General features: G+C 38.8%; 1 protein-coding gene across 3 annotated transcripts in view; it reads left to right on the forward strand.

Annotated features, from left to right (window-relative positions):
• phf24 (PHD finger protein 24) overlaps nt 1-10,908 on the forward strand; it is a 32,936-nt gene extending 22,028 nt beyond the window's left edge. For 2 of the 3 annotated variants that reach the window (XM_017488414.3, XM_047160868.2), the window contains exons 4-9: nt 3,231-3,309; nt 3,522-3,724; nt 5,256-5,422; nt 6,948-6,983; nt 9,212-9,304; nt 9,666-10,908. In XM_017488414.3, coding sequence (XP_017343903.1) covers nt 3,231-3,309; nt 3,522-3,724; nt 5,256-5,422; nt 6,948-6,983; nt 9,212-9,304; nt 9,666-9,762 — 675 coding nt within the window. In that variant the 3' untranslated portion in view covers nt 9,763-10,908. The remainder of the gene's footprint in view (nt 1-3,230; nt 3,310-3,521; nt 3,725-5,255; nt 5,423-6,947; nt 6,984-9,211; nt 9,305-9,665) is intronic. The other variant, XM_017488415.3, reaches the window with a different exon arrangement.
• Nucleotides 10,909-15,522: the final 4,614 nt, after the last annotated feature.

Raw genomic sequence — 15,522 nt, forward strand, 5'->3', positions numbered from 1 at the left:
TAAGAAAATAGCACAAGCATTGAAAATGAACATTTCCACCATCGGGACAATGATTAAGAAGTTCCAGTCAACTGGAAATGTTATGAATCAAACAGGAATTGGACGTGTGTCTATATCGTCTCAACGCACTGTGAAGAGGACGGTTCAAGTGGATAAAAAATCTCCAAGGATCACAGCTGGAGAATTACAGAAGTTAGTTGTGTCTTGGGGTCAGAAAGTCTCCAAAACTACAATGTGAAGTCACTTACATCACCACAAGTTGTTTGGAAGGGTTTCAAGAAAAAAGCCTCTACTCTCATCCAAAAACAAACTCGAGCGTTTCAGTGTGCCAGACACTACTGGACCTTCAAATGGGAGCGGGTTCTATGGTCAGATGAAACCAAAATAGAGCTTTTAGGCAGTAAACACCAGAGGTGGTTTTGGCGCATACAGAGAGGTAGCCATATGGAAAAGTACCTCATGTCCAAGGTTAAATATGGAGGTGGATCTTTAATGTTTTGGGGCTATTTTTCTGCCAGAGGACCTGGACATTTTATTAGGATACATGGCATCATGGACTCTATCAAAGTTCAACAGATATTAAATGAATACCTGACTGCCTCTGCCAGAAAGATTCAAATGGGTCGTGGTTGGCACTTATTTGCTCGTATTTACCAAGGTTACCAATAATAGTGGAGGGCACTATAAGAGAAATTTCTTACTTAATTTACCATCATTTAAAAAAAGATCACTTTTTATTTTATTTTATCATTGATTAAAAACGGATTGATGTTTATTATAAAGATCATTTCAAACTGAAACAAACACAAAGCCATAAATTGAAACGATTCTGTCCAAACACCATTTACATCATTTTTCCTTTAACTGGTAACTCATATAGAAAGTCTTCCTCACATGCATTTTTCATTGTCGATAAGAACATACCTGATAAACTTCATATTAGTAAAACGTGGTGTTTTTAAGGGGTTTAAAACATCTCCCCATGCTCAGTACCCGCTCCATCGGTTGTGCACTATTGTTAAAATAGAACAGATAAACTGTGCCTCTCAGTCGCCCCCGGCGCTAACAGCCTTTAAAAGGGTCTATTAGAAAGGCGAAGTAAGAGGTCTTTCTGAGGATGAGCAGCTTTTGATATCAAAGAGACCTGGCTGCATTTGATCTTGAGAGCTTCCTCCTTCAGGAACCACGAACTCATCAGGCCTTTTTAAGAGTCCAATTAATCAGTGTGATTATTATCCTCTCTTCATCTTCTGTTCGTCTCACCCACTTCTTTCACACAGTGAGAGAAAGAAAGGAAGAATAGCGAGACGTAACAAAGGCTTAAGAAAAATCCCTTGTGCTTTTAAAAGAAAAGTTCATCATTATCCGTTACACAAACCTTTCAATAAGTTAAGAAATCTTACATTAATCTTCAGAATTTGGTTCATGTGTTAATATCAATGAGAGTAATGTGTTTTCTATTCATGAGACCAGTTACTGTGAAACAGCTTGTATATATATATATATATATATATATATATATATATATATATATATATATATATATATATATATATATATATACATACAGTGCCCTCCACTAATATTGGCACCCTTGGTAAATATGAGCAAAGAACTCTGTGAAAATTGTCTTTATTCTTTAACCTTTTGATCGTTTGTTCAAAAAGTACTCTGCTCTCATGGATATCAAACAATTGCCAACACAACACATGCTTATAAAAAAAAAAATCTTTGTTGAATATAGGTGCGCAACAATTATTGGCACCCCTACGAATTCACAAACCTTTGAATACGACTCTGATTTATACCTCATGAATCTGATTGGTCAGAAGGTGTTGATTTACATTTCTAGAACAGCAGCTCTGACAATAGTACAGCTGCAAATCACAGGATTATATTAATGCACTTGTTCTAATTCAGTATGTTATCCTTTCTATAGTAACAACGCATTCACAGGGTCTTCTATGGCTGATGTGCCACATATATTGATTTTTTTTTTTTTTAAAGTGCTGTTATTTTTAGCAGAGAAACACATATAAATAATGGTTGATGTGGTGATGTTTTCTGTAAGGAGACAATTATTTAACATTTTTTAAAAGGAGTCAATCAGGTAAAGCTGTAACTTTAGGTTTTCCACCTTGCGAAAGTCTTCAGGACGGAGTAGAAACAGACGGACAGACAGAGGTTTATCAGTAACAGGACAAGCTGTGTTATTGTTTTAAAACTAATAAAAAAGACTGGTGAGGGAACAACCGTCTATAGATTCTAGAACGTAAGTAATAATAGGAATGATACTGTTTTGTGGATGTTCAACAACATTACATGTAACTACAAATGGATTAAAAGTATGACATTTATAAAAAAAAAAAAAATAAATAAATTGTAATTGCTGGAAAATCGCTGAAAACGACGAATAAAACACTCCTGCATTGGGAAATGATCAAATTTGGGTGTTAACAATAACTCTACACCGTTTCAGGACACATCACACCACCCTGTCTTTCATTGTTTTCCTATAACAGCATATCCCAAAGTCTTTTTAATTCCTTACTTTGAATTCTGTGATAAAAAGGGAATCAAAACAAGACAAAAATGTCAGAATCAGTCAACTTTACAATCTCTTCCTCACCCCTTTGTGCACCCACACTGCAAAAGCGATTAAACAAAGCCTCTTTGATTCAGAGGTCTTGTGTGCAGGGTTGTTTGGAGTAAATTCAAACGTTTCTGGCGGATGTATTTCCTCTTTATGTTAGCGGAGTTTTGACACCGTGCCACCGTAAGTTTTCAACTCCAAGCCAGAGCACTGTGTCTTTTCCTGCTCTACTTCAACCCAGAAGAAACCGTTGTCTCTTCACTGCTCACTTGAACCTCTCAAGAGCTTGTTAATTAGCCCAAAAGTGTATTAAGAGGACTCTGTAGAAGAAAAGCACGTCAAGTCTTGTAGATTTCTAGTGGATGTTAGTGTGAGTGACTAATCACTAAGCAAGCTAATTAGCCCATCCAAAAAGGTTTTCCCATATTGCTCGTTTTCGACATGAAGTTGGGACATGGCCAATATGTTTCAGTTTTTAAAGGATGACTTTGATGAAATGTGTGTGTACAACATGAGCCGTCATCCAAAACTGTAGACATAAATGAATAAAAAAAAGATCAAAATAAAAACGGTAGACATAATAGCACTCAACGGTGTCATGAATCCAATATCTACGCTAATGTTAATTTCTTTTCAGGACAACGTGAACTTGCTCCTTACTGAAGAAGAGATGTACAGCCTGATGGAAACATTCAAGCAGTGCAAGATCATCCCAGGTAAACACACTCACACACACACGCACACACACACATCTAGTCATGACCTTTTCGTCCTCAGCTGTGCAATGCTGACGTTAAGCGTTTACCCCAGATGGTGGTTTTATTAAAAACATCAGTTCATTCATCACAGTGTATATACTAATTAGCTCTGTGTCTCTGCGCCAGGATTGATGATGGCTTAGGTTCAGTACTCTGCTCCTATGTTGCAGAATCCTGTCTTGTCTCAGACGAGCTCCTTCAGTACAGGCACTTCGTGTCCAAGCAGCTGTTTGAGAAGGATCTGACGGACGATCAGGAGGAGGAGGTGCTGGCCCAGTTCGCTGCTCTTGACCCAGAGAAGAAGGGACAGATAGAGTGGTCAGATTTCCTGTATCACGAGTCGCTGTCCGTACTGCAGAAATTTCGGACAGAGGTATGGGAGGCTCAGCTTGTGTTTGTGTGTGCAGATGTTTATTAAAGCTCTGTATTTAATCAAACATGAGTAAAAGCTGACTATGTTAGAGGAAGAAAAGCTGTGACATCGGTACTTCTAGAACATGTGGCATATAAGCCATGCCTCCTTTAGTAGAACTGACAAGCACAGAGGCCATGCCTCCTTCACTGAGACAGACATGCACTGATGCGACGTCCCTCCATTAAAAACAGATAAGCACAGAGGCCACGCCTCCTTCACTGTGACTGACAGACACAGAGGCCACACCTGCTTCAATGTTAATGACAGAAACAATGGCCACACCTCCTTCACTGTGACTGACAGACACAGAGGCCACACCTCCTTCACTGTGACTGACATGCACAGAAGCCACACCTCCTTTACTTTTACCCTGACAGCAAGGCCTCCTTTATTGTGACTGACTGGAACTGACTGGAACTGACAGCAAGGCCTCCTTCATTGTGACGGACTGGAACAAAGGCCCCGCCTCCCTCACTGGGACCGATCCAGAGGCCACACCTCCTACACTAAAACTGTTAAGCAAAAGTCCACACCTCCAATAAACAGTGAAACATCAATTCAAATTGTTAATGAGGCTTACTTCCTGCAGTAGAGTCAATGTCAATAAAGCTCTGCATTTTATACACTAGAACCAGCGTGATTAATAAATAGACCGTTTTTAATAATAAATAAGTGTTTTAAAATATTAAACCCCTCTGCCTAGATTTAGAGAAGCTGAAACAGTTTTGATGAAACGAAATGATACAATTATTGCTACGCACATATTTTATTCTTGCTACGGCTGTTAATTACCCATCTGCTGCTTACAGTGGCAGCTTGTGCCTTTTAGAAACAGGCTTTCAGTACATCCCAAGAAAATGTATTTAAATCGAATACACCACAGTGTGGATATTATATATTAAAATAAATAAATACATGATAAATAAAATAAAATAAAATAAATAAATAAACAAGATACAAAACATGTATTTGTCCTTATTAATCAGTGATCATAGAACTGCAATAATGTAAGTCAGAACAGGAACTAACTTGTTCCGTCGACGTCCTACAGTAGAACAGTAAAGGTAACTATAAATGGACAAAAAGTTTTGGTAATGTTTGGCAAACTGCTGTGGTAGAAGAGGAATAAAATGCTTTGGGGTGTGCTGTTGTAGGAAAATAATCGACTTCAGGGTGATAATATTAGCCTTGCTTCATCACACCACCCTGTCATTGAATAGTCATCGATTAGTTTTGATTAGATTCATGATTTATTGAAAATAAAATATTTTGCTTCGCTAGAGGCTCATTTGCATATTACACGCTACTCTGTTATCAGTACTACCGAACCGCAATACAAGTCTAGATGCTGTGTATGCATACGATTTTTTATTCTTTTTTTAAAAAAAAATCACCTTTGTATAAGAATTTCTAATTTCTAGTGAAATTCCATAGCATAATAATAGCTTTGAGATTGAAATTTTGTACTGATTTACGGTTTTGTCCCCAGAACTCCCTGGTGCGTTTGCTTACGGCTAAAGAGCGAGACCGAGCGCGTGCAATCTTCCAGAGTCTGGACCAGGATAAAGACGGTGTTATCACGGGTGGAGAGAGTCGGCGAGCCCAAACCTCATGGTTCCATAAGCACAGCAAAGAGCCTCAGTCCTGCAGCGTCAGGTGGGTCAAGACGTCTAGTTCGGAGTAATCACCCTGCTAAAGGCTCTTCATGCACTGTTTGTAATGACCACTTAAATAATCAGGACTACGATGCAGTTAAAGAAATTAATTACACGTCCTTCTCTGTCCATCAGAGCTCTTCAGAAAGCAGGAAATCTGCACGAGTGTGGCCATTTTTAATTAAATTATCTCAACGCCCATGTGTTCTGTTAGTGAACGGTGACTGACGCTGGAATATTTCCTAGTCTTTATCTCTGCAATGCTTTTATTTTATAAAACTTTTCCTGATAAACATGGTCACAAAAGCAGCTTTACAGAAATCTGGATGTAGAGCAAGGTTCCTCATGAACATCCTAGAAGTGGCAAGGAAAACCATCCTCTTCTGGTTGGGATTATAAATCAATCCATCTTTAGCTCTTAGGGATAAATTAGATGCTACTTAGTGTTTGGTACACTTGGGGGCAACGTAGAAGATTTCGTTTCTTATAACTGACAGATTGCTGACAACCGCTTAAGGGGTTTCAAGCATCCGGGAAGACTGAGAAGTAGAGAAATCTTGAAATAAAACAAAAGGTTTTTAGTAAAGGCGAGAGCAGAGGAACAGGGGAAGAGATAAAGCCTGACATTAATGAAGCATTTCTAGACAAGCCTTCCATGTCAAGCAGCTTGTAAAAGCTAATAACTTAGAAATACTGCTGATTGCCGATGTGAAAAAAGAATTCTGCCTTGAAGCCAACCCACTGAAAGCTATTTTGAATGGTTGATTCAATTAACAGGAGTTGGCAGGGAAGATCGCAGGGACTTTATGTATGTTTTGGGGTCAGTGTGCTGTAAATCTTCATCTATAGTCAAGTCTTAACCTCCTTGCAGAGGTAATTAGGATTTGCGTTGAAATATCTTGGTGCTTAACAGACCTAGAAAAGTTCTATTTCGGTCTTATTTGACTGCAATACATGCTTCTAATTGTAGTTCAGATGAGTGTTTTGGGTGGCATGGTGATGCAGGAAATTCACGGTCCCTGAGATTGGGTTACTGCCTGTGGGGAATTTCACATCTTCTCCCATCTGCATCTGTGTGGGTTTCCTTCGAGTTCTCCTGTTTCTTTCCACCTCCCAAAAAATGGTGGTAGGTGGATTGACTACTCTAAATTGCTCCCCCCGGGGTAAACATGCATGCATGGTGCCCTGCAATGGACTGGCGTCCTATCCAGGGTGTATTCCTGCCTTGCACAGAGTGCAACAATTATAGCTTATAATAATTTAGTGCCAATCATTTTGTGCCACATGAAAGAATCGAAGGTAGGTTCTGTCGATATTGACGTCAATTTAGTCTTATCGCGTCTGCAGTGTTTGCCCATTCTCTATAAAAGGTGCCAATAATTTTGGACACGAATGTACAGAGTTTGCATGGCTTTTACATGGTTGTAATGGATTTAGCCTGTGTGTCTTTGTCTTCCATGCTGTCTCACTGCTATCATCCATCTTCCCATCATCTTTACTATCACTGCATGTGTTCCTTCCTTCAGACTCAGGGGATTGTGTTCTCCTGTAATGAATATGGGGTAAGTCACAGTCTAAGAGAAAACCTTACCTTACCTACCTTACTACACTTAGAAGATAAATAGAAACCTCAATCAAATCGACATCTATACAATCTACATGGCTAACAGAAAACAATGAAGCCAGTGAGAAGCAATGATTGCATTCTCTGATCCATGTCGATGAACAAATTTTTTTTTTCTTGGTAAAAAAACAAACCAAACATATCTACCCCAAATATAATTATCTAAGACATGCTTGGTGTCCGAGGTTTGCCGTTTTTGTTTTATTTTATTTTATTTTATTTTTTTTTTAGATTTGCACTAGAGCTATTAAGCTATGCACTCCTAATTATCAGAATATTCCTTCAAATTCAAATCAGTGAGTGTTCATCCACGTCACTTCCAGCTTTCTCGAATTCAGTCCTCAAAGTTTGGAAGGCGGAGCCTAGAGGGATGGAGTAATACCAAACAACACTACAAAAAGAAAGAAAAAAAAAAGGCATTTTGGTTGTCCAGGATGGCTGCACCGATAACAGTACTGTTCAGCTACATGGTGAAATTTCTTCCAGTGTGAGAACATTCGCCTTACAGATCCAGTGCAAAGCTAAAGAAGCAAACTTTAGAAACCAAGCATCTTTAGCCCAGTTAGGACAGGATTGATTTCCCTGTGTGACCTGCATTATAACTTTTTAACCTACCTCTATTGTGTTAAAATGATCACATCCAGACATGATTAAATTAACACGGAAGGGAGGAGTTTCTAAAGGTCTATGAACATAATGTTTGCATCACACATGGGTTATATAATTATCACATTTATCTACCGTTAAATGATGACTGACTTTACAGCCTGTCAGGAATTGGTAGCGTATTGGCGGATGCGGATGCAAGCGCAGGTAATATAAAGTAGATTTATAACTGTTTTATAACTCAGCCCCTTCAGGTGCACTCTTTTCTGATTGATTTTATGTTCTTTCTCCTGATAATGTGCACTGAACGTAGGCAGAAGAAGTTGTACGACAACAACAAATTCCTATTTTCACAATTCTGGAAGTGCTACAATTCTTCATACATATGCTAGGTGACTAAATACAGCGAGTAGCAGTGGTCAGGAAAAAGAAAAGAAAAAACAAGACGTGTGGATACAGATTACACAGAGTTGGTTAAAATCCAGTAGGTAATTTGGTATGTAACATTCTCAGGGTAGAAAAACTCCAACATGGCTGAGCTGAATGGAAAAAAAGAAATTATAGAGGAGCACTTGCAATTGCTGGAATTGCTTCAGGTTACCATGTGAATATAATCCCATCCATAGAGGGCTACTGCTAATCTGCTACATCTGGGGTACCTATAAAATTGTATACATTTGATCCAATCTATTCATTTTATTACTGCTAATGTTAATGTAATTCAATTGTGTCAGCTGACCCTAATCATCATCATCACCATCATCATCATCATCATCATGTTCATATGAACTGGTCCGTATCGCTTTATTAGTTAACAAATCCAGTCTTGCCATTATTCAGTGTTAAACGAGAGGCTTGTTTTCCTTTGGGACGCTCTCATCAGCTCAAATGGCCGCTGCAGGTTTCATGGTTGTGGCTTTGGTCTCTACATGGCGTGACTAATATTTGCCTGTTAATCGGGGCTCATTTAAAATCAGCTTGGAGTACCGAGTGCCTGCTTGTGCTGTGCGAGTCCTCATGCAGACCACAGTTCAGGGTCACTGCAAATCAGTACAAAGTACTTCTAATTGAAGATGACCTTTAATCTGTCTCTCTTCTAAGAGAATAGACAGAAGGAAAGAAAAGGAAGACAAAAAAATAAACCAATTTTCTTGATATTATATTGTTTCTCTCGCCCCCTTTGTATTCTTTCCTCTTCATTTGAATTATTCCTGTTGGCTGTCAAATTGTGCACATGAACACTTGCATATTTTATATATACATACTATATATATATATATATATATATATATATGTATATATATATATATATATATATATACTCCATTAATATGCAGTAATGTGGAAAGCCATCATGCTGTAAAGATTTTATTATACATCTAGAACATTAAAAGACAGTTATATTTGTACAAACCCAGTCCATCTTTTACCAGGTTTAGGTCGTGTTTAGAGATGTTTTCTGTGTATACATGTGTGTGTGTGTGTGTGTGTGTGTGAGAGTGTTTGGATGGAAATGAGGCACAAAACTGAGTGTGTCGTAACTCAATCTCTTTCCCACAGCATCAGCCATGTAGGCCCGATATCAGAGAGCAGTCCTGCCAGCTCAAGCAGTGACAAGAGCAGAGACAAGGCTATGGAGAAGTACGACAACAGGTGTGTGTGTGTGTGTGTGTGTGTGTGTGTGTGTGTGTGTGTGTGTGTGTGTGTGTGTGCAGTAGTCGATAGTAGGCACATTTAAAGTCATATTCCACTATAAATGAAATGATGTCTATTAAAGATTAAACATGATCCTTACGGTTCTATGACGCAGTGGTTCCTGCAGAAGCAGAAAAGTCAAAATGTTCCCTCTCCGAGTTATTGAAGATACCAGGACTCTACTTCAAATTGTTCTGGTTCACTTTAAGCCATGAGTACCAGATAAACAAGTCCATAGTGCAGGAATATAGTGCATAAGTATGGTATGAAGTCTAGCTGAAACTGATGGGTCTTTATGTTCTTTTGCATGTCTTTCCAGGCCGGTGACATGGGACGCGTTCTTGCGCGAGAGCGCCATCTACATCCTGGCTGCTCGACCCAACAGCGGCGCCATGCACATCCGCCTGCCCCTGTAATCCCGCCAAAGTCACCCTGGGGTCTGTAGGATGGCAGTACAGCGCCCCCTAGACGTGTGGAAAAAGTCCTGGCGCTGAGAAAGGACGTGACACTCAGAGGCTGTATAAGCCATCGACGCACCCCGTCTCAAACAGAACACTATTACTTCTATAAGAGCTCACTGAAAAAAAAAAAAAAAAAAAAAAGATTTTCTGATTTTTTTTTTCCTGAGATGTATCTCTGGCACATATTGTAACCCGACCGATCGCAGCTCAGGTGTCGGTCGGGTGAGAAGATTGACAGCTATTTCTGTATGTAAGCTATAAGGAGCACTGCCATCTACTGTGTATAAAATAGCAAAAACGCACCACAGTATTAAACCATCAGCCTTTAAATATCCAGTGTTAGTCACTTGTGATCAGAATACGTGTGGGATAACGGTGTTTGACCAGTTTTAAAGCCATTGTAAACAAGAAAAGGACAAAATGACCTTCAGTGTAGTGAGTAGCACAAGCACTAACAGGAGCGAAAGCGATCTGCATATATTATAGAATATATATAAAATATATAAATGTGAATATTAATATGTATTATATGTGTATTTATTCCTGAACCTCGTAGTTTTAAAAATGTCCTGGTTTTAGATGCACCATGTTCTTCTTCTTCTTTTTTTTATTATTACAACCGTGCTAGTGAGTTAAGTGCAGACCATTTAATGATAGGGGTTAAATTTGTCACTATTTGCCCAATCCAACCAAATCAAAGACTGACTATTCACTGGCATGTAATTTTAAATAGCTAATCTTCTAATCACTGGGTTAAATTCTCCTGAGCATTACCAGACGCTCAGTTTGAATCTTTTAATGATTTGTTCCCCCCAGTTGACTCCTGATGATAAATATGTTGAATTGAACCTAAAAACTTTGAAACCCTTGCCAGACTATTTTTAGAAGCAAACCAAGCTCAGTATAACAATCTATCAGCTCTTATAAACAGTACTAAGTGGCTTCTACAGTGTTGTTATTTTTGAGGGTCCAGCTCAGTGTACTTGCTTCAGTGGTGATCACTTGTTGAGTCGATTGAAGCAGTAGGTTCAAGTGAAAGTGCAGCGCTCCAAATTCCGCAGCAGTTACTGGAAATAAAAGCATGGCATTAACTCCACAACTATCAGCTGTCTATGTTGTCTTATTACTGAGGCTGAGCAACAATCCAACTAACCAGCAAGACTTTATAGATTCGTAAAGTTTCGTTTTTTTCCCCATAGTTTTGTCTCATGCTAAAGTAGTTTCACCAAAACGGCTAATATGGCTAACAGTCGTCATTGGTAGGTTAGAAAGTAGGTTAGAACTTTCAGAAATTTTAGCCCAGAACCATAAGGCCAGGAATTTGCTTAGGTCCATAAATTTTAGTCCAGAAACATTACAGGGAACTTTAGCCAAATAAATAATGCCCAGACATTTTAACTAGGGGCCTAAAACTAGTAACCTTTCCAGACACAGGAAATTTGAACAAAGGTTCTTTTTTATTATTATTATAATATATATATTTTTTATATATAAGGAACCTTAACAGGAACCTTAGCCCATGAAATTTAGCTCAGGAAATAAAGCGCAGAGATGTTAGGAACCTCCCCAAAATATATTTTTTAAAAAGTATTTATTATTATTTATTTGACATTTTAATTTTAATCTCGTTCTTTCCCAACAAGTGGAAATTACTAGTTGATATTTTGGGAGCTTTCTTACAGCTCTGATTTCTCCGACCAAACCTGAAAATAAAACAACTTAAAACAGCTTCAGGTCTGTTTAAGATTATAAAAAATATTGTGCTATATGCTAATGCTAGTTAATATTAGATTAACACTATACTATAATGCCAGCTAATATTAGATTAACACTTTTAAGGTGGAATAGTGAGATTTTTTGTAACATGAACATCACGTTGAGCACAGGAACTTTACAAGAAACTTTGTTCTATAAGAACATGAAACCAGGAACTCTAGATCCAGAACTTTAGCCTAAAAGGTTTAGGACAAGGAACTTTAGCTTGGGAAGTTTAGGCCAGAATGTTTTGCCTAGGAAGTTAAGCCTAGAAACTTTGGCTTGGAAGTTAATACAAGGAACTTTGTCCTTGGAAATTAAACTGATAAATGTTGGGCCAATAAAGTTAAATCCATGAACATTAGAAAATAGAACCATAGAAAGTTAAACCTATGAACTTTAGCATTTATGTTAAGCCTAGAATCTTTATTATAGCATCTTTAGCCTAAGGCTGCCCTTTCTTGCATGTTTCCATTATAATGCTGTTGTAGCTAACATCACGCCAATGATTAGGAAACTGATGTGACATTTAGGAAATCACATTTCTTTTTGTACACTTCATACTGTTTAATTTTTTCTCTAATGTTTTTCCCCTCTAAAGTCACTAACAGGGAGGACTTAGAACATGGGATCCTGTGTGTTCTCAGGACGTCTTTTTTCCTCCTGAAACACACTTAATTATTGAAAAGACTTACAGACTTACATCCATCCATCCATCCATTTTCTATACTGCTTATCCTACAAGGTCACAGGGAACCTGGAGCCTATCCCAGGGAGCATGGGGCACAAGGTACAGCACACCATGGACGGGGTGCCAATCCATCGCAGGGCACAATCACATACACATTCACACACCCATTCATACACTACGGACACTTCGGAGATACCATTCAGCTGCTCATGCATGTCTTTAGACTGGGGGAGGAAACCGGAGTACCCGGAGGAAACCCCTGCACTGTTACTCTTACATCTCTATAATACTCTTAACACACCCATGCTCTTTATTAGATAATAACAATACTTTACAAACCTTACTCTTATCTTTATTAGTAAAAGTTATAAATATAAAGAGGCTCCTGTAGGATCTGAGACTCGGAAACCATGACCTCAGGCTGGCCGACTTTTTTCCTCCGAGGACAGCCGTCTCTCGCTCCCAGAAGACACGTCCTGGATCTGACATTCTCTGGTAAATACCAAATCGCTATTTAGAATGCCAGATTAATTTATCCAGCATGGATTATTATAGAATTTTGTACGATCGCCTGCGGCCAGATTACATACACACGGTTGTTCAGGGTTGATTCTGAAACCACAATATCAATATGACATTGTCCTATGAAATACATTCTTTATTTGTTTTTTAAAACAAAATTCCATGGGCATTTAGATGGGTTTAAAAAAAAAAAAAAAAAAAAAAAATATTTATTAAATTTCAGAATCAGTGGTCCTTTAAGATTATTATTTATCACAATGCATGAGATGCCCACAGTAAAATCTTGGCTGAATTCTATAACAGTCTGAATGATAACATGATTATTATGTTTTTTATTTTTAGATTATACAACTGAGATCGTCTTATGACAGACCTGAGATTAAATGACTTCAAACCCTTTATAAAATCCATATTGATTCAGATTGAATTGGACTGAATTTTCTTCAAAGTGAGCTGTAATAAGGATATTTTTCTGTCCGTTAGCATGTTTCCTTTACGTTTTGCCATCCTGACTAGCCTACTTGTAGCTGTCTCGTGAGTTTGGTGTCATCCTATTCCATACTCCTATTGGTGGATTTTAGATGAGCATCGTAGCAGTGCTCACACTCTGAGGTTTGATTAAATTATTTTTTTTAAGATGCCAGAACTTTGGCTGTGTATAGTGAAAATGGCACTAAATCGGCCATGGGTAAGGAAGTTGGGGTCAGAGCGCAGGTCAGCCATGATGCAGCGCCCCCTGGAGCAGAGAGGGTTAAGGGCCTTGCTCAAGGGCCCAACAGTGGCAGCTTGGGAGTGCTGGGGCTTGAACATTAACCACCAAGCCACCACTGCTACCTGAATGTTTTTCTTATCTTTTCTCTCACACAGTGCACAGCCTCCATCTCTTCTATGGAAAGTAGATAAGGTTTGTCCAAAAAGTTAGATGCTAGATGTGTCGCTAGGTGCTTTTTTTTGAAAGAAGAAGAAGAAGAAGAAAAAAAAGAAGTCCCTAAAGGAGTCTGAAACATCACTAAATCTAGCGGCACAGTCGCTAAATCGGTAACGACGCTTATGACCAAATAATTCTTTTATGATGTGACAAAATTTGGACATCAATTGTACAGCGTAAAGCCATCTTAAACCCTTTATAAATCAATATTTGATTCAGCATGGCCTTTTACAACAATAAATTCAATTTACCGTCCAAGTTGTTTTCCTATCATCGATTTTAACTGACAGATTTCACCCTAACCTATCACTGATTCAAAATTCGTTTTGCTCTCCGACCTTTTCGAATTTGAACGTGTAAATGCCCACAGTAAAATCTTGGCTGAATTCTATAACAGTCTGAATGATAACATGTTTATTATGTGTAATAAATAAACATTTAACCCTAACCCTAGCACAGTTTACAAAGGAGGTCAACAGGAGAAAACAAAGATTTGATCTTTTCTCAGTTGTCATAATGAGTCTTTATTAATCACATATACATTACAGTACAGTGAAATTCTTTTCTTTGAATACCCCAGCCTGTCAGGAAGTTGGGGTCAGAGCGCAGGGTCAGCCATGATACAGCGTCAGCCATGATACAGTGTCCCCTGGAGCAGAGAGGGTTAAGGGCCTTGCTCAAGGGCCCAACAGTGGCAGCGCTGGGGCTTGAACCCCCGATCAGTAACCCAGAGCCTTAACTGCCAAGCCACCACTACCCCCTAGTCCAGCTCTCTCTCTCTCTCTCTCTCTCATATGAGAGCGAGAGAGCTGGACTAGCAGGTAGTAAAACTGCATTGTGGGTAATGTAGCCCTAACCCTAAACAATCATTTCAAAATGAAGCTTTTGGTCAGATATTGATTAAAAGTATTTACGTGAAGTATTTTCCTGTAAAGGTTTATTTTAAATAACGCAACAGTGTGATATTTATCATTTAAACTGTTTACATTTAAAGCCGTGTAGTCATAGTGGCACGCTCACAAAGCGACATCTGAAACGTTTCACTTTTTAATGTGGATCCAGCTTTAGAAGCATCACTCCTCTACAGAGGCATGCTGGGTATCACAGAGAGACGCTTTCCCCCCCGAAAGGTCATGACATCTGGGGTTTCTGATCCGAGCTCAGTCCAGCAATTAGTCTCAGAGTAAAAGGATCAGTGACTGCGGCTGAGGATTCTAGCAGCACTAACAGCCCTGAAAAGGGCATGTGTCTCGTTTATTTTTTAAAAGGTTTCCTTCTTAAAGCGGTTGTTGCCATTTAGTTTCATCCCTTGTTAAGCGGGAGATAAAGAAAGAAAGACGGGTGTTATTCTCTGCGAGAGGTGTGATTTGAAAGGACTCACCCACGCAAATACAACAAAATCAGCTACAAACAATCACCCACACACACACACGTGCTGAAAGGGAGGTGAGTGTTTATAAGTGCTCCCTGTTTATCACAGTAAAGCATCGAGTTCTGATTCTGAATATACACGCACACACACACACACAAAACCAGATGATGGAGTCTGCTTCTGTAGCTCCAGGGAGATCTTTACTCGTTACTTTTTATAGGACGCAGTCATGAAAAATTAACACACTCTTCTCTGAAAGCTTTCATAGACTGAACTCGGTTTCCTGTACGCATCAGTAAATATACAAGACTGGGGAAGAATTGGAGAAGAAAATGGAAGTAGTTGCATGAATTTAGTGCTTTATGGGTCACAGATGTGCAACACACACACAGACACTAAAATCAGCTGGTATTTGTAGCTATTCTTGATTCCCTTCACCTTGATAAA

Source organism: Ictalurus punctatus, chromosome 16 (genome assembly GCF_001660625.3).
Source record: "Ictalurus punctatus breed USDA103 chromosome 16, Coco_2.0, whole genome shotgun sequence".
NCBI classification, from domain to species: Eukaryota; Metazoa; Chordata; class Actinopteri; order Siluriformes; family Ictaluridae; genus Ictalurus; species Ictalurus punctatus.